Source organism: Heptranchias perlo, chromosome 16, assembly GCF_035084215.1.
Source record: "Heptranchias perlo isolate sHepPer1 chromosome 16, sHepPer1.hap1, whole genome shotgun sequence".
Classification (NCBI taxonomy): domain Eukaryota; kingdom Metazoa; phylum Chordata; class Chondrichthyes; order Hexanchiformes; family Hexanchidae; genus Heptranchias; species Heptranchias perlo.
The window spans coordinates 45,715,084-45,741,415 of NC_090340.1; the positions used below are offsets into that span (position 1 = coordinate 45,715,084).

The 26,332-nt window shown below is 42.4% G+C and overlaps 1 protein-coding gene across 2 annotated transcripts in view; it reads right to left on the reverse strand.

Moving 5' to 3' along the window:
• Window positions 1-18,827, reverse strand: part of cyb5b (cytochrome b5 type B) — a 60,939-nt gene extending 42,112 nt beyond the window's left edge. For both annotated transcript variants that reach the window (XR_010965975.1, XM_067998074.1), the window contains exon 1: window positions 18,573-18,827. Coding sequence is in view for 1 of the 2 variants with exons in the window: in XM_067998074.1 (XP_067854175.1) it covers window positions 18,573-18,716 (144 nt within the window). In the remaining variant the exon portion in view is untranslated. The remainder of the gene's footprint in view (window positions 1-18,572) is intronic.
• Window positions 18,828-26,332: the final 7,505 nt, after the last annotated feature.

Consider the following 26,332-nt stretch of genomic DNA (forward strand, 5'->3'; position numbering starts at 1 on the left):
AAGGGTAGCTATTCAGACCGGCAAAAGGTGGGAAGTGGTGTTCCACAGGGATCGAAACTGGGACCACTGTGGTTCACCATTTACATTAAATCTTTAGATTTGGGAATTGGAAGTACAATTTCAAAATTTGTGGACGACACCAAATTATGGGGTGTAGTTAATACAAAGGAAGAATGAATCCAAATGTAAGAGGACATTAATAAACTTGCAAAATGGGTGTGTAATTGGTAAATTAATTTCAATATAGATAAGTGTGAAGTGGTGCCTTTTAGTAGAAAGAATAAGGAGCCCATATACTACTTGGATAGTAAGAGTCCAAATGGGATAGAGGTGCAAAGGGATCTAGGGGCACAGATACACAAATCACTCGAAGTAGCAAGGCAGGTTAATAAGGCCATAAACACTGGGCTCATTTCTAGAGGGATAAATCAAAAAGCAGAGAAGTTATGTTAAATTTGTACAGAACAATGGTTAGAGCACTCTCAGAATACTGTGCAGTAGGTCTCCATATTATAGAAAGGGTGTAGAGGCATTGGAGAGGGTGCAAAAAAAGATTCACAAGGATGATAGCAAAACTGAGAGGACATACTTATCAGGAAAGGTAGAACAGGCTGGGGTTCTTTTCTCTAGAAAAGAGAAGGCTGAGGGGTGACCTGATAAAGATCTTTAAGATAATGAAAGGGTTTGAAAGGGTAGATGTAGAGAAAATGTTTCCATTTGTGGGGGTGTCCAAAACTACAGGTCATAAAAATAGATGTTAATAAATTCAATAGAGAATTCAGGAGAAACTTCTTTACACAAAGAGTGGTAAGAATGTGGAATGCGCTACCACAAGGAGTAGTTGAGGTAAATAGCATAGATGCATTTAAGGGGAAGTTAGATAAGCACATGAGGGAGAAAGGAATAGAAGGATAGACTGATAGGGTTAGATGAAGTAGGGAGGGAGGAGGTTTGTGTGGAGCATAAATGCCAACATAGACCAGTTGGGCCGAATGGCCTGTTTCTGTGCAGTAGTTTCAACGTAATTCGATGTTTCTTGGAATTGTAGAGGTCTCACCTCAACAAGTGAGCATTTGAGAGTTTATTTGCTTTTACCAAAAGATTTTGAAAAGAATTTAGAAACAAACTGGAGATTGAATTCTCAAAGCTTTACTTCAGGCAAGTTTTGCGTTTAAATTATTTAGAGTTGCTCCTTTTCTATTATGAACTGCTCAATTTTACCTCGCCGACAGATAGCACTTGTGATTGCCACCATCTGTGGCATCTTTAGTTGACATTTAGAATGCAAAAGAATGATTGTTTGAGACTATTTCTTTTTCTCAGTGTAAAGATTGAAGAAGATTTCAGTTTGTTTTTCCAAGTGATATAAACTTAGCTGGAAGCTGAATTTGAATAATTGAGTTCCTTCTGATTGGCTGTTGTCCATATCAATTACAACAATTTCCTCCCCTTTTCATTCTGGCTCCAAATTCAGTTAGAAAAGCTTTTTTCTGAAAGACAAGGAACTATTTTAGGCATTTTTTGTATGAAACTGAATAAACTATGAACTTCTATGTTCTGAGATGATTTGTTTGATTATGGAAATTCATGTTTATTAAAAGATGGTTTAAGTTAGTAAACTTGATCATGGAGTACTTACAGCTTAAAGGCAGGAACTGGCTATCGATGGGGAAAAGGGGTGGGGTGCATGACATCACAAAAGGGATGACAGATGGTTCAGCACACCTCATGATCTGAAATGGGTCAATGGCTGTTCTGATCCCATTTTCTTGGGCTTCCTCCCCCTCAAAGTTCCTAGACCCTATCTCCTTGCCAATACTACTAAACACAAGCAAACCCCCCATCCTACCTTTCTGCTAGACTCAGCCCTCTCCAGTCCTTCTGGACCTCAGGACATTCCTACCTGCTTCCAAGACAGTCTCCTGGTGCTCACAAAGCTTGATACCACTCCTTTGTAGTGCTCCCATACTCGGACTACCCTCAAAATGCAGCGAGACCACAAGACCCCATCCAGTATCGACAGATCCCAAGCCCCTCCCCAATGGTATAGGCATCATATTTCATGACCTTCATGGTGAACCATGTTTGTCTTATTCATTTTTATTTAATATTTTGAGAAGAATTAGGTAAAGTTAATTATGCAGGACAGTAAAGATTGTTTTGATGGTGCATCATATTCCCCAGGGGTTTGGTCCCAGTGCAGTTGGAAACATCGCAAGGCTTATTAGTTATTGCTGTGTCATGGTGCATTTAGAACATAAGACTTTGAGCATTCTCTTCAAAATAAATTTTAATTAAAAAATTTCCCATTATTTGTATGTGATGTTTTGTCCATTCAATATGAAATGTAATTTCCATGAAACATTTTTCATATGCTATTGTTGGGCTGGAAAAATAGGCTTGTGAACAGAAATCCAAAACCTCCAGCCTCCCCTTACCTAACCTGATATGTATGTATGTATATTTATTAAAGAATGATTAGCCACTCTTATCCTCACACACATTAGTTAAATCGCACATGTAGCAGCAAAGCATGATGGGATACTTGACCATTATGGAAGCAGCTTGTAACCCACACTGTAAAAGCTGACAAAGGCAGGTTTGTTGGATTTGTGGCTACCACCTCGCTTATCTCCAGAACACACTAGGGAAAGTTTATCCAAAGCCAAAGCTGACATTGTTTATCCTAACTAGCTCACTTCGGATGATTAAGGGAGGAGCGGTGGATGTCTCCAAGGTTACTCCAGCTCAAAAGGGAGTCAGATAGGAAGCAGCTGCTCAGAACTTTGTAAAGACCCTTTGTGTCGTTTCAATGTCTGGGATTTGTGTTTATTGATAAGGGTCCTCCTCAGGAATGTGAGATGTTTAATGTCATGGGACGACCCAAGGTAGCCCTGATAAGTGAGTGGCAGGCTATACCACCCAATGAAACCCACTGTAGTTACGTAGACCTGTACCACCTTCCACAGCAGGTGGGTGTTGCTTATTCAAAAGGTATAAACATGCTTGTAGTGCTGATGTTTCTTTGAGAGTAGTCACGAGCTTGAGGAAGCTTGCCACTCTCCCTTTGTACACAAGGTTTTCTAATAAACTTTAACTTGGTCAGCCGTTCCGTCTCCGTCTGGTTTTGCTCCAAAAATTCGAGTGCAACACTATGTTTTCCTACAGTATTTATTTTCAATGTCATTCAAGACACTATCATTGTACATTCCTAACATTTCTGAATTCCCAGAAGAGGACCAAACATGTTTTTGGACTGGTTCAAATTTTGTCACAGCACCACCGCTATTAAAATGATGTGTATTTAATGTCTTTAACGCATGCCTTCTTGAAGGCATTATACCTTCTTGAAGGCATTATACCATCTATGTCAACAATGCACTCTGATGAAAACTATAGATCGTAACAATTATTAAATAGCTTAAATTATTCCTTGTATATATTCTTAAGGTATTCTCTTAAAATAAGTCTGATTGGCTCAATCGTTGCTTTATTTGGTTGCAAACATCACTTTCAATAGGATCGATAAGTTCCTGAATACTGAAAATTAAGTCTCGATAAGATGTGAATATTACACAATGGTCAAAATATATTAATTTATAATAAAAATCTTTAAAGTTGTACATGAAGAATTAAGCACTCCCCAGGACAATAAAGACAAAATAGTGAAAAAAAAACATTGAGATTCAAGGTTACTTGATATTTGCTGGTTCTCTAACAAACATCAGGTCAACAACTATACACTTTGCAATGGACTACTGACAAAGAGTGTCACTGGCCTGATAAGCATTCTGTGTAGTAATTAGCTGATGTCAGCTCACAAACTGTTGCTGAGATCAGGAAATCAGTCTGGTGATAGACTGGAGCGCGGATAGAGGAGTTAATCTTGCACTCCACTCCATGGCACTCTTAACGCTTTGCAAAGCAGTTCTAACATCCATAAGGTATCCTTATCCATGCGTTTGTTACTTCCAGGCTAGAGTTCAACACTCCGCAGGCTTCCCAACTCTACACAGTGTAAACGTCCAACTTGTCCAAAATTGTGCTGTTTGCATCGTGTACCATATTAAGTTCCACTTGTCCATCAACGACCTCTGCTGGCTCATGTCGCCAAAAGTATCAAATTCAAAAATCCTGATTTATTAGTCTCTCCATGGCCTCAACCCACCTCAATTCTGCAAACTTCTCCATTCCTACACTCACCCTTCAGTCCTCAGACTCTGACTTTCTGTACATTTCTCTGTACACCCATCCCCTCCACCAACAATGGCAAACTTCAGCCATCTCAGCCCTTATCTTTGGAATTCCCTCCCTAAACCATCCACCTTTGCTATGTCTCTACCCATCTTTAAAATAAGCCCCCTCAAAACCTATCTTGGCAAAATGTTTTAGGATGATTGAAAACATAGTTAACTACTATTCAGCATTCGATTTTCAACAACAACTTGCATTTAATGATGGAAAACATCTCCAGGCACTTCACAGGTGCGAATGAGACAAAAATTGACAATGAGCCAAAAGGAGGAGCTATTTGGACAGGTCACTAAAAGCTTGGTCAAAGAGGTAGGTTGTAAGGAGGGTCTCAAACACAGAGAGGGAGGCTGACAGGTTTAGGGAAGGAATTCCAGATGTTGGAGCAGAGACGGCTGAAGTCATGGCCGCCAATAGTGGGGGATATACAAGAGTCCAGAGTTGCAGGAACACAACGTTTTTGGAGGGTTGTAGGGCTGAATGAGGAGCAGGGCCTTGAAGGGATTTAAACACGAAGATGAGAACTAGCAGTTCCACCACCTAATGTTTAACAGCACTTAGGTGCACTGTACATAATTATTTGCATAATGTGGAACTGCCATGTCAATCAATTTCAAAAACTTTCGCAACTTCAATGTCTAACTATAGTAAGATGTACAAGACTCTACTAGTAAGATTGCCTAACAATTGTACGTGTTCTACAATTGTGTAGATCTTACTGAATAGAATGTTGTACTTAAAACATTATAAATGTTTACCATTTTGATTTACATTTCATGAAAAAAAGTGGGGTGACTTGAGTTTACCTTCCAATGCAACGTACACCATAAAAATTATTGGAACTTAGGAAAGAAACAAATTTCCCTCATTTAATTTTCAAAATTAAAAGCATGTATCATGATTCATATAGGTTCAGATCCCAAAAAAAAAATTAGCAGCTCTTTGGGACTTTCAGATGATGTGATTTTGGATGCCAGCAACAGAAAGCAACAGTATGGAATCATGACTGAATTTAAGTCTCACATGGAATTGACTTCCAGGTACAGTAATGGAGGTTAAATGTTTGAAGTAGTTTAAGAAACAGTTGATTGCCATGATAAGGGTACTATATTCTTTCTTTCCAGATGGGCAAGATGAATGGCCTTCCTCATTTCTATCTATTTTGTAAATAAATAAAATGATGATATCGAGTTAGTATGGTTCTTAATGAATACTTAGCGTCTGTCTTCACAAAGAGGGTCGATGTAGACGTTGTAGTTGAGAAGGAGCAGTGTGAAATATTGGATGGGATAAACTTAGTGAGAGAGGAAGTATTAAGGGGATAAGCATCTCTGAAATCATAGAAGATTACAGCACGGTAAGAGGCCTTTCGGCCCATCGAGTCCGCACCGGCTCCATGCATGAGCAATCCAGCTAGTCCCACTGCCCCGCCCTATCCCCGCAGCCTTGCACATTTTTTTAGTTTCAAGTACTTATCCAGTTCCCGTTTGAAGGCCATGATTGAATCTGCCTCCACCACCCCCTCGGGCAGTGCATTCCAGATCCTAACCACTCACTATGTAAAAAAAGTTTTCCTCATGTCACCTTTGGTTCTTTTGCCAATCACCTTAAATCTATGCCTTCTGGTTCTTGACCCTTCCGCCAAAGGGAACAATTTCTCTCTATCTACTCTGTCTAGGCCCTTCATGATTTTGAATACCTCCATCAAATCTCCTCACAACCTTCTCTGTTCCATGGAGAACAATCCCAGCTTCTCCGGTCAATCCACATAATTTAAGTCCCTCATCCCTGGAATCATTCTAGTAAATCTCCTCTGCACTCTGCATGGGTACGGTAGCATAGTGGTTATGTTACTGGACTAGTAATCCAGAGGCCTGGACTAATATTCCAGCGTCATGAGTTCAAATCCTGCCACGGCAGCTGGCGAATTTAAATTCAATTAAATAAAATCTGGAATTAAAATACTAGTGTCAGCAATGGTCGCCATGAAACTACCAGACTGTCGTAAAAAACCATCTAGTTCACTAATGTCCTTCAGGGAAGGAAACCTGCCGTCCTTACCCGGTCTGGCCGAAATGTGACTCCAGACCCACAGCAATGTGGTTGATTCTTAATTGCCCTCTGAAATGGCCTAGCAAGCCACTCAGTTGTAAAATCTCGCTACGAAAAGTCATAGTAAGAATAAAACCGGACGGACCACCTGGCATCGGAACACTAGGCACCGGACATGACAAAGGCAAACAAAGCCCAGTCGACCCTGCAAGGTCCTCCTCACTAACATCTGGGGACTTGTGCCAAAATTGGGAGAGTTGTCCCACAGACCAGTCAAGCAACAGCCTGACATAGCCATACTCACAGAATCATACCTTTCAGCCAACGTCCCAGACTCTTCCATCGCCATCCCCGGGTATCCTTAACATTGACTCTGGACCCCATGAAATCTCATGGCATCAGGTCAAACATGGGCAAGGAAACCTCCTGCTGATTACCACCTACCGTCCTCCCTCAGCTGATGAATCTGTCCTCCTTCATGTTGGAGGAAGCACTGAGGGTAGCAAGGGCACAAAATGTACTCTGGGTGGGGGACTTCAATGTCCATCACCAAGAGTGGCTCGGTAGCACCACTACTGACCGAGCTGGCCGAGTCCTGAAGGACATAGCTGCCAGACTGGGCCTGCGGCAGGTGGTGAGCGAACCAACACGAGGGAAAAACTTACTTGACCTCGTCCTCACCAATCTACCTGTCGCAAATGCATCTGTCCATGACAGTATTGGTAGGAGTGACCACCGCACAGTCCTCGTGGAGATGAAGTCCCGTCTTCGCACTGAGGACACCATCCAACATGTTGTGTGGCACGACCACCGTGCTAAATGGGATAGATTCAGAACAGATCTAGCAGCTCAAAACTGGGCATCCATGAGGCACTGTGGGCCATCAGCAGCAGCAGAATTGTATTCCAGCACAATCTGTAACCTCTTGGCCCAGCATAATTCCTCACTCTACCATTACCAACAAGCCAGGGGATCAACCCTGGTTCAATGAGGAGTGTAGAAGAGCATGCCAGGAGCAGCACAAGGCGTACCTAAAAATGAGGTGCCAACCTGGTGAAGCTACAACTCAGGACTACATGCAAGCTAAACAGCAGAAGCAGCATGCTATAGACAGAGCTAAGCGATTCCACAACCAACGGATCAGATCAAAGCTCTGCAGTCCTGCCACATCCAGTCGTGAATGGTGGTGGACAATTAAACAACTAACGGGAGGAGGAGGCTCTGTAAACATTCCCATCCTCAATGATGGCGGAGTCCAGCACGTGAGTGCAAAAGACAAGGCTGAAGCGTTTGCAACCATCTTCAGCCAGAAGTGCCGAGTGGATGATCCATCTCGGCCTCCTCCCGATATCCCCACCATCACAGTCTTCAGCCAATTCGATTCACTCCACGTGATATCAAGAAACGGCTGAGTGCACTGGATACAGCAAAGGCTATGGGCCCCGACAACATCCCAGCTGTAGTGCTGAAGACCTGTGCTCCAGAACTAGCTGCGCCTCTAGCCAAGCTGTTCCAGTACAGCTACAACACTGGCATCTACCCGACAATGTGGAAAATTGCCCAGGTATGTCCTGTCCACAAAAAGGACAAATCCAATCCGGTCAATTACCGCCCTATCAGTCTACTCTCACTCATCAGCAAAGTGATGGAAGGTGTCATCAAATGTGCTATCAAGCGGCACTTACTCACCAATAACCTGCTCACCGATGCTCAGTTTGGGTTCCGCCAGGACCACTCGGCTCCAGACCTCATTACAGCCTTGGTCCAAACATGGACAAAAGAGCTGAATTCCAGAGGTGAGAGCGACTGCCCTTGACATCAAGGCAGCATTTGACAGAGTGTGGCACTAAGGAGCCCTCGTAAAATTGAAGTCAATGGGAATCAGGGGGAAAACTCTCCAGTGGCTGGAGTCATACCAAGCACAAAGGAAGATGGTAGTGGTTGTTGGAGGCCAATCATCTCAGCCCCTGGGCATTGCTGCAGGAGTTCCTCAGGGCCGTGTCCTTGGCCCAACCATCTTCAGCTGCTCCATCAATGAACTTCCCTCCATCATAAGGTCAGAAATGGGGATGTTCGCTGATGACTGCACAGTGTTCAGTTCCATTCGCAACCCCTCAGATAATGAAGCAGTCCGAGCCCGCATGCAGCAAGACCTGGACAACATCCAGGCTTGGGCTGATAAGTGGCAAGTAACATTTGCGCCAGATTACTGCCAGGCAATGACCATCTCCAACAAGAGAGTGTCTAACCACCTCCCCTTGACATTCAACGGCATTACCATCGCCGAATCCCCCACCATCAACATCCTGGGGGTCACCATTGACCAGAAACTTAACTGGACCAGCAATATAAATACTGTGGCTACAAGAGCAGGTCGGAGGCTGGGTATTCTGCGGCGAGTGACTCACCTCCTGACTCCCCAAAGCATTTCCACCATCTACAAGGCACAAGTCAGAAGTGTGATGGAATACTCTCCACTTGCTTGGATGAGTGCAGCTCCAACAACACTCAAGAAGCTCAACACCATCCAAGATAAAGCAGCCCGCTTGATTGGCACCCCATCCACCACCCTAAATATTCACTCCCTTCACCACCGGCGCACAGTGGCTGCAGTGTGTACCATCCATAGGATGCACTGCAGCAACTCGCCAAGGCTTCTTCGACAGCACCTCCCAAACCCGCAACCTCTACCACCTTGAAGGACAATAGCAGCAGACACATGGGAACAACACTACCTGCACGTTCCCCTCCAAGTCACACACCATCCCGACTTGGAAATATGTCGCCGTTCCTTCATTGTCGCTGGGTCAAAATCCTGGAACTCCCTTCCTAACAGCACTGTGGGAGAACAGTCACCACACGGACTGCAGCGGTTCAAGAAGGCGGCTCACCACCACCTTCTCAAGGGCAATTAGGGATGGGCAATAAATGCCGGCCTTGCCAGCGACGCCCACATCCCATGAACGAATAAAAAAAAACCCTCTGAGGCCTTCACATCTTTCCTAAAGGGCAGTGCCCAGAACTGGACACAGTACTCCAGTTGTGGCTGAACCAATGTTTTATAAAAGGTTCATCATGACATCCTTGCTTTTGTATTCTATGCCTCTATTTATAAAGCCCAGGACCCCTTATGCTTTTTTAACCACGTTCTCAACCTGCCCTGCCACCTTCAACGGTTTGTGCATATATATCCACAGATCCCTCTGTTCCTCTACCCTTTTAGAATTGTGCCCTCTAGTTTATATTGCCTCTTCTAATTTTTCCTACCAAAATGAATCACCTCGCATTCTTCCGCATTAAACTTCATCTGCCACGTGTCCACCCATGCCACCAGAGTGTCTGTGTCCTCTTGAAGTCTATCACTATCCCCCTCACTGTTCACCATCCTTCTAAGTTTTGTGTCATCTGCAAATTTTGAAATTGTGCCCTGTACTCCCAAGTCCAAGAATCATAGAAGTTACAACATGGAAACAGGCCCTTTGGCCCAACATGTCCATGTCGCCCAGTTTATACCACTAAGCTAGTCCCAATTGCCTGCACTTGGCCCATATCCCTCTATACCCATCTTACCCATGTAACTGTCCAAATGCTTTTTAAAAGACAAAATTGTACCCGCCTCTACTACTGCCTCTGGCAGCTCGTTCCAGACACTCACCACCCTTTGAGTGAAAAAAGTGCCCCTCTGGACCCTTTTGTATCTCTCCCCTCTCACCTTAAATCTATGCCCCCTCGTTATAGACTCCCCTACCTTTGGGAAAAGATTTTGACTATCTACCTTATCTATGCCCCTCATTATTTTATAGACTTCTATAAGATCACCCCTTAACCTCCTACTCTCCAGGGAAAAAAGTCCCAGTCTGTCTAACCTCTCCCTGTAAGTCAAACCATCAAGTCCCGGTAGCATCCTAGTAAATCTTTTCTGCACTCTTTCTAGTTTAATAATATCCTTTCTATAATAGGGTGACCAGAACTGTACACAGTATTCCAAGTGTGGCCTCACCAATGCCCTGTACAACTTCAACAAGACATCCCAACTCCTGTATTCAATGTTCTGACCAATGAAACCAAGCATGCCGAATGCCTTCTTCACCACCCTATCCACCTGTGACTCCACTTTCAAGGAGCTATGAACCTGTACACCTAGATCTCTTTGTTCTATAACTCCCCCCAACGCCCTACCATTAACGGAGTAGGTCCTGGCCCGATTCGATCTACCAAAATGCATCACCTCACATTTATCTAAATTAAACTCCATCTGCCATTCATCGGCCCAATTTATCAAGATCCCGTTGCAATCCTCGATAACCTTCTTCACTGTCCACAATGCCACCAATCTTGGTGTCATCTGCAAACTTACTAACCATGCCTCCTAAATTCTCATCCAAATCATTAATATAAATAACAAATAACAGCGGACCCAGCACCGATCCCTGAGGCACACCGCTGGACACAGGCATCCAGTTTGAAAAACAACCCTCCACAACCACCCTCTGTCTTCAAGCCAATTTTGTATCCAATTGGCTACCTCACCTTGGATCCCATGAGATTTAACCTTATGTAACAACCTACCATACGGTACCTTGTCAAAGGCTTTGCTGAAGTCCATGTAGACCACGTCTACTGCACAGCCCTCATCTATCTTCTTGGTTACCCCTTCAAAAAACTCAATCAAATTCGTGAGACATGATTTTCCTCTCACAAAACCATGCTGACTGTTCCTAATTAGTCCCTGCCTCTCCAAATGCCTGTAGATCCTGTCTCAGAATACCCTCTAACAACTTACCCACTACAGATGTCAGGCTCACCGGTCTGTAGTTCCCAGGCTTTTCCCTGCCGCCCTTCTGAAACAAAGGCACAACATTTGCTACCCTCCAATCTTCAGGCACCTCTCCTGTAGCGGTGGATGATTCAAATATCTCTGCTAGGGGACCCGCAATTTCCTCCCTAACCTCCCATAATGTCCTGGGATACATTTCATCAGGTCCCGGAGATTTATCTACCTTGATGCGCGTTAAGACTTCCAGCACCTCCCTCTCTGTAATATGTACACTCCTCAAGACATCACTATTTATTTCCCCAAGTTCCCTAACATCCATGCCTTTCTCAACCGTAAATACCGATGTGAAATATTCATTTAGGATCTCATCCATCTCTTGTGGTTCCGCACATAGATGACCTTGTTGATCCTTAAGAGGCCCTACTCTCTCCCTAGTTACTCTTGCCCTTTATGTATTTGTAGAAGCTCTTTGGATTCTCCTTTGCCTTATCTGCCAAAGCAATCTCATGTCCCCTTTTTGCCCTCCTGATTTCTCTCTTAACTCTACTCCGGCAATCTCTATACTCTTCAAGGGATCCACTTGATCCCAGCTGCCTGTGCATGTCATATGCCTCAATCTCCCGAGTCTTCCAAGGTTCCCTACTTCTACCAGCCTTGCCCTTCGCTTTATAAGGAATGTGCTTACCCTGAACCCTGGTTAACACACTTTTGAAAGCCTCCCACTTACCAGACGTCCCTTTGCCTGCCAACAGACTCTCCCAATCAACTTCTGAAAGTTCCTGTCTAATACGATCAAAATTGGCCTTTCCCCAATTTAGAATTTTAACTTTTGGGTCATTAATATATATCAAAAAAAGCAGCGGTCCCATCACCGACCCCTGGGGAACACTGCACACCTCCCTCCAGTCCGAAAAACTACCATTACTCTCTGTTTCCTGTCATTTAGTCAATTCTGTATCCACATTGCTACTGCCCCCATTATTTCATGGGCCGCATTCTTAATAGCAAGCCTACCACGTGGCACTCTATCAAACGCTTTTTGAAAATCCATATACACCACATCAACTGCATTGCCCTCATCTACCCTCTCTGTTACCTCATCAAAAAACTCTATCAAATTAGTTAAACACGATTTGCCTTTAACAAATCCGTGCTGGCTTTCCCCAATAAATCCACACTCGTCCAAGTGACTGTTAATTCTGTCCCGGATTATCATTTCCAAAAGTTTCCCCACAACCGAGGTTAAACTGACTGGCCTACAATTGCTGGGTTTATCTTTGCACCCTCTTTTGAACAAGGGTGTAAAGTAGATAAATCACCAGGGCCGGATGAAATGTATCCCAGGCTGTTAAAAGAAGTAAGGGAGGAAATAGTGGAGGTTCTGACCATCATTTTCCAATCCTCACTGGATACAGGCGTGGTGCTGGAGGACTGGCGGACTGCTAACACTGTACCATTGTTTAAAAAGGGAGCGAGGGACAGACCGAGTAACTACAGGCCAGTCAGCCTAACCTCGGTGGTGGGCAAATTATTGGAATCAATTCTGAGGGACAGGATAAACCGTCACTTAGAAAGGCACGGAGCAATCAAGGACAGTTAGCATGGATTTGTTAAGGGAAGGTCGTGTCTGACTAACTTTACTGAATTTTTTGAGGAGGTAACAAGGAGGGTAGTATATTTGATACAGTCAACATGGATTTTAGCAAGGCTTTTGACAAGGTCCCACATGGCAGACTGGTCAAAAAAGTACAAGCCCATGAGATCCAAGGGAGAGTGGCAAGTTGGATCCAATATTGACTCAATGGCAGGAAGCAAAGGGTAATGGTTGATGGGTGTTTTTGTGACTGGAAGACTGTTTCCAGTGGGGTCCCTTGCTTTTGTGATATATATTAATGATTTGGACTTAAATGTAGGGGGCATGATTAAGAAGTTTGCAGATGATACTAAAATTGGTCATGTGGTTGATAGTGAGAAGGAAAGCTATAGACTGCGTGAAGATATCAATGCACTGGTCAGGTGGGCTGAAAAGTGGCAAATGGAATTCAATCCGGAGAAGTGTGAGGTAATGTATTTGGGGAGGGCACACAAGGCAAGGGAATATACAATAAATGGGAGGATACTGAGAGATGTAGAGGAAGTGAGACACCTTGAAGTGCATGTCCACTGATCCCTGAAGGCAGCAGGACAGGTAGATAAGGTGGTTAGGAAGACATATGGAATACTTTCCTTTATTAGCGGAGGCATAGAATACAAGTAGTTATGCTGGAACGGTATAAAACTCTGGTTAGGTACTGCTTGAGTACTGTGTACAGTTCTGGTCACCACATTACAGGAGGGATGTAATTGCACCAGAGAGGGTACAGAGGAGACTTACGAGGATGTTGCCAGGACTGGAGAATTTTAGCTATGAGGAAAGATTGAATAGGCTGGGGTTGTTCTCTTTGGAACAAAGGAGGCTGAGGGGTGATTTAATTTGAGATGTACAAAATTATAAGGGACCAATTCCCCTTGCAGAGAGGTCAATAACCAGGGGCCATAGATTTAAAGTGATTGGTAGAAGGATTAGAGGAGAGCGGAGGAAAGTTTTTTTCACCTAGAGGGTGGTAGTGGTCGGGAACTCACTGACTGAAAGGGTGGTAGAGCCAGAAACCCTCAACTCATTTCAAAAAGTACCTGGATGCGCACTTGAAGTGCCGTGACTATGGACCTAGTGCTACAAAATGGGATTAAGCTGGGTGCTCATTTTCGGCCGGCACAGACACGATGGGCCGAATGCCCGCCTTCTGTGCCGTAAATTTTCTATGATTTCTATGAGTGGCTCACCTTCTGACGCTGCAAAGCTTCTCCACCAGCTGTGAGGCACAAGGCAGGAGTGTGATTGAATACTCTCCACTTGACTGGATGGGTGCAGCTACAACAACATTCGAGAAGCTCGACACCATCCAGGACAAAGCAGTCCACTTATCAGCAGCCCATCCGCCATTTCAAACATCCACTTCCTCCCCCACTGGCACACTATGGCTGTAGTGTATACTATCTACAGGATGCACTGCAGGAACTTACCATGGCTTCTCTGACAGCACCTCCCAAACCCACGACCTCCACCACCTAGAAGGACAAAGGCAGCAGGTGCATGGGAACACCATCATCTCCAAGCTCCCTTCCAAGCAACATACCATCCCGAGTTGGACATATATTGTCACAGGGTCAAAATCCTGGAACTCTCTACCTAACAGTGTTGTGGGAGTACCTTCACCACATGGACTACAGTTCAAGAAGGCTCACCACTACCTTCTCAACAGCAACTAGGGACGGGTAATAAATGCTGGCTTTCCTAGCAACGCCCAAATCCCAAGAATGAATTTTTAAAAATCGGGTCCAATAGAAGTGAACTGTTTTTCTAGCTTTCATAACATAAATTTAGAAAAATATATGCACACATATAAAGGAGATTAAGTGGATTGGAAGTTCATTAATTCTAACTATACTTTGGAATTGGGTTCTAAAATTTTTTAAAACTGATAAATTCCAATTAAAGCTGTATGAATTGTAGACGAAGCAAACCACCAGATTGTTTTCTAGAATGAAGTGAGAAATCACATATCTAAGTGTGAAGCTGTAGTTAGAGTACAGATATCACATCATAAAATATCACTTTTCACTGCATAATTTCATATTTCCAATAATCACTAGAACAAACATCCAATGTTTAAAAATTAAAGATAACAAATAGGTCTCATCCCCTTCATATAAAAACATTACAACCATAAGAGAAACAAAATAAAAGCTACAAATTGAGTTGGTATTTGAAATACAGTAGATGTTTTTTCTTGCACCCTTAAAATGCATGGTGAATGAAGTACATATTACATAAGAACATAAGAACATAAGAAATTGGAGCAGGAGTAGGCCAATCGGCCCCTCGAGCCTGCTCCGCCATTCAATAAGATCATGGCTGATCTGATCCCAACCACAAATCTAAAGAACACAAGAAGTCGGAGCAGGACCCGGCCACATAGCCCCTGGGCCCTCTCCGCCACCCACAGGGCATTGACCGATCCGAACTCAGCTTCATGTCCAATTTCCTGCCCGCTCCCCATAACCCCTAATTCCCTTTACTTCTAGGAAACTGTCTATTTCTGTTTTAAATTTATCTAATGATGTAGCTTCCACAGCTTCCTGGGGCAGCAAATTCCACAGACCTACCACCCTCTGAGTGAAGAAGTTTCTCCTCATCTCAGTTTGGAAAGAGCAGCCCCTTATTCTAAGATTATGCCCCCTAGTTCTAGTTTCACCCATCTTTGGGAACATCCTTACTGCATCCACCCGATCAAGACCCTTCACAATTTTATATGTTTCAATAAGATCGCCTCTCATTCTTCTGAACTCCAATGAGTAGAGTCCCAATCTACTCAACCTCTCCTCATATGTCCGCCCCCTCATCCCCAGGATTAACCGAGTGAACCTTCTTTGTACTGCCTCGAGAGCAAGTATGTCTTTTCTTAAGTATGGAGACCAAAACTGTATGCAGTATTCCAGGTGCGGTCTCACCAATACCTTATATAACTGCAGCAATACCTCCTTGTTTTTATATTCTATCCCCCTAGCAATAAAAGCCAACATTCCGTTGGCTTTCTTGATCACCTGCTGCACCTGCATACCAACTTTTTGATTTTCTTGCACTAGGACCCCCAGATCCCTTTGTACTGCAGTACTTTCCAGTCTCTCGCCATTAAGAAAATAACTTGCTCTCTGATTTTTCCTGCCAAAGTGCATAACCTCACATTTTCCAATATTATATTGCATCTGCCAAATCTCCGCCCACTCACCCAGCCTGTCTATATCCCCTTGCAGGTTTTTTATGTCCTCCTCACTCTCTACTTTCCCTCCCATCTTTGTATCATCTGCAAATTTTGATATGTTGCACTCGGTCCCCTCCTCCAAATCGTTAATATAGATTGTAAAGAGTTGGGGACCCAGCACCGACCCCTGTGGAACACCACTGGTTACTGGTTGCCAGTCCGAAAATGAACCATTTATCCCAACTCTCTGCTTCCTGTTTGATAACCAATCCTCCACCCATGCCAGAATATTACCCCCAATCCCGTGATTTTTTATCTTAAGTAATAATCTTTTATGTGGCACCTTGTCGAATGCCTTCTGGAAGTCTAAATACACTACGTCCACTGGTTCCCCTTTATCCACCCTATACGTTATATCCTCGAAGAACTCAAGCAAATTTGTCAGACATGACTTCCCGTTCATAAAGCCATGCTGACTTTGTCCTATTAAATTATGCTTATCTAAATGTTCCGTTACTGTCTCCTTAATAATAGACTCCAAAATTTTACCCACCACAGATGTTAAGCTAACTGGCCTATAATTTCCAGCCTTCTGCCTACTACCCTTTTTAAATAACGGTGTTACATTAGCAGTTTTCCAATCTGCCGGGACCTCTCCTGAGTCCAGGGAATTTTGGAAAACTATCACCAAAGCATCCACAATCCCTACTGCCACTTCCCTCAAGACCCTAGGATGGAAGCCATCAGGTCCAGGGGATTTATCCGCCTTGAGTCCCATTATTTTACTGAGTACCATCTCTTGAGTGATTTTAATCGTATTTAGCTCCTCCCCCCCCCCCCCCGAGAGTTCCCTGTTTGTCCAGTGTTGGGATATTCTTAGTGTCCTCTACTGTAAAGACTGAAACAAAATATTTGTTCAGCATTTTTGCCATCTCCATGTTTCCCACCATTAATTTCCCGGTCTCATCCTCTAAGGGACCTATGTTTGCCTTAGCCACCCTTTTTCTTTTTATATAACTATAGAAACTCTTGCTATCTGTTTTTATATTTTTTGCTAATTTCTTTTCATAATCTAACTTCCCTTTCTTAATCAATCCTTTAGTTACTTTTTGCTGTCTTTTGAAGAATTCCCAATCTTCTATCCTCCCACTAAGTTTGGCTACCTTATATGTCCTTGTTTTTAGTCGGATACTATCCTTGATTTCTTTACTTAGCCACGGGTGGCTGTCATTTCTTTTACACCCTTTTTTCCTCAGTGGAATATATTTATTTTGAAAGTTGTAAAATAACTCCCTAAATGAACACCACTGCTCATGTACCGTCTTACCCTTTAATCTATTTTCCCAGTCCACTTTAATCAATTCCGCTCTCATACCATCATAGTCTCCTTTATTCAAGCTCAGTACGCTTGTTTGAGAATCAACCTTCTCACCCTCTAATTGGATATGGAATTCAACCATGTTGTGGTCGCTCGTTCCAAGGGGATCCTTAACTAGGACATTATTAATTAATCCTGACTCATTACACAGGACCAGGTCCAAGGTTGCCTGCCCCCTTGTCGGATCAGTTACATACTGCTCAAGAAATCCATCCCTGATGCACTCAATGAACTCGTCCTCAAGGCTGCTCTGCCCAATTTGATTTGTCCAGTTAATATGATAATTAAAATCCCCCATAATTATGGCTGTTCCCTTATTACATGCCCCGACTATCTCCTGATTAATACTTCTTCCAGCAGAGTTGCAACTATTAGGAGGCCTATATACTACGCCCACTAATGTTTTTTTTCCCTTATTATTCCTTATCTCCACCCAAACTGTTTCATTATCTTGATGCTTTGTCCCAATATCATTTCTCTGTATTAGTGATTCCTTCCTTTATTAACATAGCCACCCCACCTCCCCTTCCTTCCTGCCTGTCCTTCCTGATTGTTAAATACCCTGGCATATTTAATTCCCAGTCGTTGTCACCCTGCAGCCATGTTTCTGTAATGGCCACAAGATCATACCCATACGTAGTTATTTGTGCTTCACATTGTACTTTACCATGCACTTACAGCTACAAGAAAAAACATTTCATTTCAAATACCAATAATAAATGGTACAAAACAATATATAGCTTTAATAGTTCATCACTTAACCTTTAAAAGGAGGTATCACGATATCTACATACACTAAGAAAGTGGATCACGCTTTGCAGCACCATGATATTACAACTGAAACTTAAATTCCAATAACAATTAAAAGAAATATATTCTGCAGTTTGAATTTTTAACATTAACAAAATACGCTTTTCTTTCCAAAATCGCGTACATATCCAGACTGGCCAAGAGATTAATCTCCCTCTTAATTTTATGATGTGGAGATGCCGGTGATGGACTGGGGTGGACAAATGTAAGGAATCTTACAACACCAGGTTATAGTCCAACAAATTTATTTTAAAATCACAAGCTTTCGGAGATTATCTCCTTCGTCAGATGAAGAATATCTCCTTCATCTGACGAAGGAGATATTTTATAACCTTAATTTTATAACCGACTTAATTTTATAACCGACTTGACAGAAGTCAATAGAACAAACAGCTTTTCCTTCCACATGTAAGATTTTTTTTAAACCGTGGAGTTTTTCTACAATCGTGTATTATCACAATGAGGACGAGGCCTAGCCATAGATAATAAACGTCAAACTCACCTCCTCCAGAAATCTGGTGACATCGTACACTTTATCGTGTAGCACCAGCCAAATGGACTTGCTGCTGTTGTGAGTTTTCACCTCTTCCATCGTTAAATAATTCACGGTCGAGTCATTGCTGGTCTTGTTATTTTGCTCTACCATTGTGCACCTCTTGCCTCCGTTCTCACAAACTAAAGTCCGGCACACGTTCACCAACCGTGACCCAACCCGGCGCCGGTAGTGAACGTGATCTCTTCACGTGATCTTCGTCTCGCGGCGGTCTCCGCTGGCAACAGCCAATCGTCGGTCGAGATCGACGCCACCGACCAATAGATCGCGAGATATTCACGTCAAACGCGTCAGGCGATCCGGTCACGTGATGAGACGGTGGTTTTTTTTCTCTTGGAGGGCTGGCTGTTGGCGGGGGGAGGATGGTTAATCACGTGTAGGATTGGATTACTGCAAGAAAGGAAGTATTTTTTTCTTTCTCTGCCAAAGGTGAAATGACACTCGATTATATAATTTCATAACGTTAAATAAAATGAAAAAAAAACTGGAAATCTGAAGAACTGCGAATGCAGTTGGCACCTGCAATTAGAAAAGACAAGTGACAACATTTTGGGTCTGTAGACTTAAGAAGGGTTACATATGCAAGTGTCTTTCAAGTAGTTCTGATGAAGGGGACTCACCTGTGTATTTCCAATATTATCTAGTTTCGTCCGTGTTAGCGGATTTCTCCCATTACTGTTGCAACTATGGGTTGTTAATCCATCAACAATAACTTCGCTTGATTGTAGCTGGAGTGGTTATAAAACACCAAGTTTAATAGATTGTCTTACAATAGAGTTGCTCTACAGCTGTCTTCAACCCTACTTTGAACAAAACTATAGTTATAATACAACTGTCTAAAGATTACATTGATAACAAGCAATCAATACAACCTGATCTGACCGCAAAGCCAGGTAGACCAGACCAGACCTGACCTTTGCCGACTGCCTGTGGTAATGGACTTCCGACCATCCCCTCTTGAGAGCTCCAACATTTGGGAGGGAGCATGTCCTGTCTTTATACTATTCTGCTGTGAGTTTTTTGAGGGTGTAAGCGGCAGGGTAGATAAAGGAAACCAGTGGATGTAGTATATTTTGATTTTCAAAAGGCATTTGATAAGATTCCATACAAAAGATTAGGGCTCATGGGATTGGGGGTAATATATTAGCATGGATTGAGGATTAGTTAATGGACGGAAAACAGAGAGTAGGAATAAACCGGTCATTTTCGGGTTGGCAGGTTATAAATGGTGGGGTGCTGCAAGGATCAGTGCTTGGGTCTCAGCTGTTTACAATCTATATCAATGAACTTAGATGAGGGGACCGAGTGTAATGTATCCAAGTTTACTTATGAGACAAAGCTAGGTGGGAAAGTAAATTGTGAGGAGGATGCATAGAGGCTGCAAAGGGATATAGACAGGTTAAGTGAGTGGGCGAGAAGGTGACAGATGGAGTGTCGTGGGGAAATGTGAAATTATCCACATTAAGAGGAATAGAAAAGCAGAATATTTTTTAAAAGGTGAGAAACTCAGAAATGTTGGTCGTCAGAGGGATTTCGGTGTCCTTGTACACGAATCACAGAAAGTTAACATGCAGGTACAGCAAGCAATTAGGAAGGCAAGTGGTATGTTAACCTTTAGTGCAGGGGGTTGGAGTATAAGAGAAAGGAGGTCTTGCTGCAATTATATAGGGCTCTGGTGAGACCACACCTGAAGTACGGAATACAGTTTTAGTCTCCTTACCTAAGGAAGGATATATTTGCCTTAGAGGGGTGCAACGAAGGTTCACTAGATTGATTGCTGGGTTGAGAGATTGAGTAGAATGGGCCTATATTCTCTGGAGTTTAGAAGAATGAGAGGTGATCTCATTGAAACGTATAAAATTCTTAGAGGGCTTAACAGGGTAGATGCTGAGAGGCTGTTTCCCCTGGCTAGAGAGTCTAGAACTAGGAGTCATAGTCTCAAGATAAGAGGTTGGCCATTTAGGACCAAGATGATGAAAAATTTCTTCACGCAGAGGGTTGTGAATCTTTGGAATTCTCTGCCCCAGAGGGCTGAGGATGCTCAGTCGTTGAGTATATTCAAGACTGAGATTGATAGATTTTAGGACACTAAGGGAATCAAGGGATATGGGAATAGGGCAGGAAAATGGAGTTGAGGTAGAAGATCAGCCATGATATTATTGAAAGGCGGAGCAGGGTCGAGGGGCTGTATGGCCTACTCCTGCTCCTATTTCTTATGTTCTCCTCCTGAACCTGAGTGGAACCACTCTGGTTCAATTTTCACTTTATCCCTCAACTAGCTTCTTGGTCTTGCCTAAGATCATCTTGAGTTTACATTTAATCAATATTAGGTTTACATAAGCACAGATAGACATATACAAATTGCTTCTAAGTTTCATTTGGTTAACACTGAAACCTACAGTGTATCATAATATCAAGAAATCATGGACTTTAAAGATTCTCCAGCTCTCTTTTTCTAATATCCATCTTGTGGATATTTTTACTAAGTATTATTTCTCCCTAGCCAAATTTCATTGTTAACTGAAAGGAACCTAACCCTGAATTTTGGAAATCCAAATTACTATGTCCCTCTTTACTTCAATTTCAATCCTTCTGATTGGTGCCAGTGTTTCCTGATTGTTTCATTAATTAGTCAGTTTCTCTATGGAGTATGTGTCAGTGCTTTGTTTAAAAGGTTTTCTCACTGTCCTGAGCCACATTAACCATTTCATGTCGTGCTGTTGTCAAGTAACTGATGAGCATATCTGAAACCCGTTCTTCATTGCATCTTCAACATGCGTTTCTGCATACTAGTTGCCTCACGTGCAACATATCATTAACTTTCTGCTGGCCAGTTTCTTTATCCTCATGGTATTTCCAAATATATTTTCCATGGCACACGTCATTGGTCCAGTAAGATTCAATCCCATAAGAACAACTGCTCTGTTTAGAGTGGTTCCAATAGCTCACCAGGCTGTAGGTTTTGTAATCCTGTTCTCCATTTCCAATTAATGGCAACATACATTTGTATCTTTCGTGTCCACTGTAGCCATTCTTGGGCTTTCAGGTTATCTTATCAAAAGTTCGAGAGGTGTCTGGAGGTATTTGCTTATCTCCCCTTGCATGGCCCTGATCTCTCAAATAGTGGCCAGGCTATCAAATGCAGTTTTCTCATTTTTCAGTATGGACAATGAGACAAACATCTCCAAGAGAAAGCTATCAATTAACTCTTCTCAACTACACCTTCCTGACTTTCGCTGGATTGTACATTTATTCCAGACTGATATCTTTAGTAAATTATGCCCAGGTGATTTATTTATCCATAATCACCTAGGATGATGACTTAAGGGAAATTCCCATTTGATGGTGTAATTTCTCTGTTTCTGTACTTTAATTCTCAATCACTTCCTCTCATCCAATTTTACACATCCCATTATATTACCATTTCATCTCATTCATGAGTCCTGGAGGAATGTTACTGTCCAATACAATATTTACAGTCTGGCCCCATATTCAAATACATTTTTTTGTTCATTTTACTTAAATTCTTCTTGGACCACTTTTCATTATTCCAATTCGAGAGCAGTATTGTTGGACTGACAGGACTTGTCAATGTACAATTTTATTTCCCCCCCCCTCCCCAAAATACTTTCTTCCTTGATACACAGCATCGGGCAGGAACCATTTAGACTGGACTCCTTTTATTTTAAAATATAATTTGATTATCCCCTTCTTGAGTGCTTGAACAGCAACACATATCAATTTATCTAATCAATTTCAATTTCAGAAACCAATTATGTCCAGGCTTTGTGGTTTTACAGAAGAGACATAAGTGCATGTAATTTCTCTTCAATAGTAATCCTCCCCCCATCCCCCCACCCCCACCAAAAGCACTCTGTCTCGGAAAATAAATGGGTCAAGCAAAACAAATCAAAACGTTTTCAAAAGAGGAAAAGCAACTTGGTATACTCTTAACCAAGTATAGAGGAGTTTTGACCAAGGCTGATGATTGCTTTTCCTTCTCTACATAATTTTGAATTATCGAAATCCAAGTTTTAAGTCTTAGTCCTAAACATCACCATGCTGTGACATTTGATATCTGTCAATGTCTGCAGATAAGGTCTTAAATTATTCACACCACTGGATGTTTCCTGCACCAACATTTCTCCAGCAAAGATTGTAATTTTCCATTTTATGTCAAAGATCTGCTCTTGGTAATGCTGCACCATCAACACTCAAGCGGGCCTGAAAACCATGGTCCCTTGTTTAAAAAGAAACACAGAAAATCCATTGTGGCTCTTCTTGAGAGGCCAAGGGTTAATTTGTCAATTCATGATTTCATTCTATCACCGTGGGGAAATATCCAATTAAATTATGACAATTATTTTAAATAAAATGCAACAGCTGTTGCTTGGTGAATTAAAAACAGATGTCGGTGTCCTTGGAAAGAGTTAACTTCTTTGCAGAAATAAAAAAACAAAGCCAGATATCATCAGATGTATGCAGCATTCCCAGCGTACCTCAATGTCGCTTTTATGTAATTTTTAAAAACCCTTTCATGTCAGGAGATAGCACTTCAGTTCGCTCATCTTAGGTTTTAGTTAGTCCAACATTTCTAGATTGTTGTCATAGAGATAGAAGGTATTTACTTAGCCCAACAAAATTACTTTTGGCAAAACGTATTCAAACCTTTTTATTCTTCAAACATTGCAGATTAAATTCCAATTATTGTTAAAGCATTTAGCATTAATGTAAGATAATACTTTATCAAGCAGTTGTTGGACCAAGCTCTTTCCCCTCTGATGTCGACTGGACGTATGTGTCCATTGGACAATCTCTTTTCTGAGTTCTGTGGGGATGATCATTTGATTCTGATGGTGTACCAATTTATCTATCTTTACTTTTACAATAACTACCAAATGTGTTTGATTTCGGGACAGTTCCAAAGTTTTTTTTATAAGAGGTCAGCAGTGGATAATGGCTTTCCATCCGCTGAGGTGAACCCTCATTTCTCCCAGAAAGGTAAATAATCAGTCAGTAACAAACAAGTAAAATGGCTGTCGGAGAAAATGGTCTGGGCTTGTTGCCCGACATCCATCTAGAGGACATAGGCCACTGCAGCTAATTCAGCTTGCTCCAACTGGATCGGCCTCCAGTTAAATCTTATAATGCAACTAACAGTAACAACTCAGTGGGGATGTGGGCGGTATAAGTACGACTTTATCTAATCCGGTGATATAGGCAAATTTGTTAGTGGCCCCGTAGACAGTTAAAACGTGTTTTTCACAGGTGGCAAACGTCTGTTCTACTGATGACCGTGTTTGAGAGGCATATGCCACAGGCTCCTGAACACCATATCGTTCTTGGAGCAAAACAGCTGACACTGCAATGCCGCTGTTCACTACTTTGAGCGAGTGTGGTTCGCCAGCCAATAGGATTTAATTTTAAACCACACACTGTGATCACTTCTAACAGTTCTTTTAACAGATTGTAATGTTGTTCCATAGTCTCGGTATGTAACAAAATATCGTCCAGATACTGTACTATTGCCGATTTGTCAGAAAATTTGGTCAAGATGCCCTTGAACATCTGATGGAAAATGGAAGAGGAGTTGTGCAATCCCTGTGGTAAACAGCTCCAGGTATACTGTTGCTCCCATAGGGTGAAAGCAAATTTATACTGGCACTGACTGGTCAATCTGTACACTTGGTCTATTCTGCCACACTCATTCTTGTGTTGTGCCCAACAGGGGGCGGTCTTTAGCAGTTGATCAAATTCTTTCTGTTCGTGTCGGAGACATACTGCCAGATCATATTGACCTTCTATTCCTATCAGCAGCCCTCTTTGCGGAGACTCTGCACCCACTTGCCATAAACACATATTTACCATGTCCACAACCACATTGTTCTTTCCCATCCAATCTACTCCTAAGATACCATCCTCCGTCTCCTGCCGTTTTGAGTCCACACCACCATGTGGCGAGAGTTTACATCCGCTACTGTGACTTCCATCTCTACCATCTTCCGCGTACCTCCTCCTCCAAATCCCCCTAGCACTATTGTGCCTTGAAGTTCAAATTGTTCGTCAAGTGTGCCCCAATACCTTGGTATGTGATGTGCCAGTATCTACTAGCAATATCTGTCCCTGACTTTCATGGGGTGGTACTGAGCTGTTTATGCTTCCACACTCGGGGGCGGGGGGGGGGGGGGGGGGGGGAGGGGGGAGGGAAATGCTGGGGAAGGGTAGGATCAGAGTGATCTAAGCGCTTCTTCAAGAATTCTATTTCCTGTCTCAGAGTGTCTATCTTGGATTTTAATCTTTCCTCCAGCTCTAGTATTTTCTTTTGACAGGGGGTATGATCTCTTGCACCTGCTACACTGTGTTGATCGTCCTGTTTTTCACTTAGCACTTCTCGTAGGGCACTACTTAACTCATCTACCTTCTTTTATCACATTTTATCCTGACCTTCCTGTTGTTGTAGTTCGGCATTACATGCTTCTAATTTTCTGGCTTTCTTCGCACCTTCGGTTTGAAGGTAATCTACTGACGCAGCCAAAGTTGCCTTATAAGCAGTTGTCTGAGCTAATTGATTTTCCACCTCTAATTTTTGTTCAATCAACTTTTTGTTGAGGTCTCCTTCGGTTTCTAATTTAAGTTTTACAATTTGCTGTCCTTGCCATAACACAACTATAGCTTTCTAGTTTTCCCTTTTCACATGCTTTTCATGGGTATGGTCTTAACCAACTCCCCTAGCTGTTCTAGGTTTTCTACTTTTTCTATCAAGGAGATAGAATCATAGAATGGTTACAGGATGGAAGGAGGTCATTCAGCCCGTCAAGCTCGTGCCGGCTCTCTGCAAGAGCAATCCAGCTAGTCCCACTCCCCCGCCCTTTCCCCATAGCCCTGCAAATTTTTTCCCTTCAAGTACTTATCCAATTCCCTTTTGAAAGCCACAATTGAATCTGCCTCCGCCACCCCCTCAGGCAGTGCATTCCAGATCATAAGCACTCATTGTGTAAAAAAGTTTTTCCTCATGTTGCCTTTTGTTCTTTTGCCAATCACCTTAAATCTATGTCCTCTGGTTCTTGACCCTTCTGCCAATGGGAACAGTTTCTCTCTATCTACTCTGTCCAGATCCTTCATGATTTTGAAAACCGCTATCAAATCTTCTCTCAACCTTCTTTGCTCTTAAGGAGAACAACCCCAGCTTCTCCAGTCCATCCACATAACCGAAGCCCCTCATTCCTGGATTCATTCTAGTAAATCTTTTCTGCACCCTCTCCAAGGCCTTCACATTCTTCCTAAAGTGTGGTGCCCAGAACTGGACACAATACTGCAGAGATACGAGATATCCTTTATTTAATCTTTTCTGTTTTTCAGTCACCTTTTCTGACCACAGCCTATCACAAGATAAAAGGGGTGCTGTCAGTTTTGCTTATAGCTATCATATTTAAGTACAACCAAGATGATTATCCCAAAATTATCAAAATTAATGTCCTCTACTAGATAACAAGATATCGTTCTTCGATTTACAGTTACACACATTAACTCCTTACACATCAATTCGCACCCACCAATACTCAACACATTTTCAATCAGTTTAATTTTTCAAATGTGATAATCTCATGTCCGGAATTTGAAACACTCACATTTTTTTATAAGAACCAGAATTTCACTGTGGCCACAATAAAATTCTGGTTTAGATAGGTTAGTTAACCTCAATAATTCCA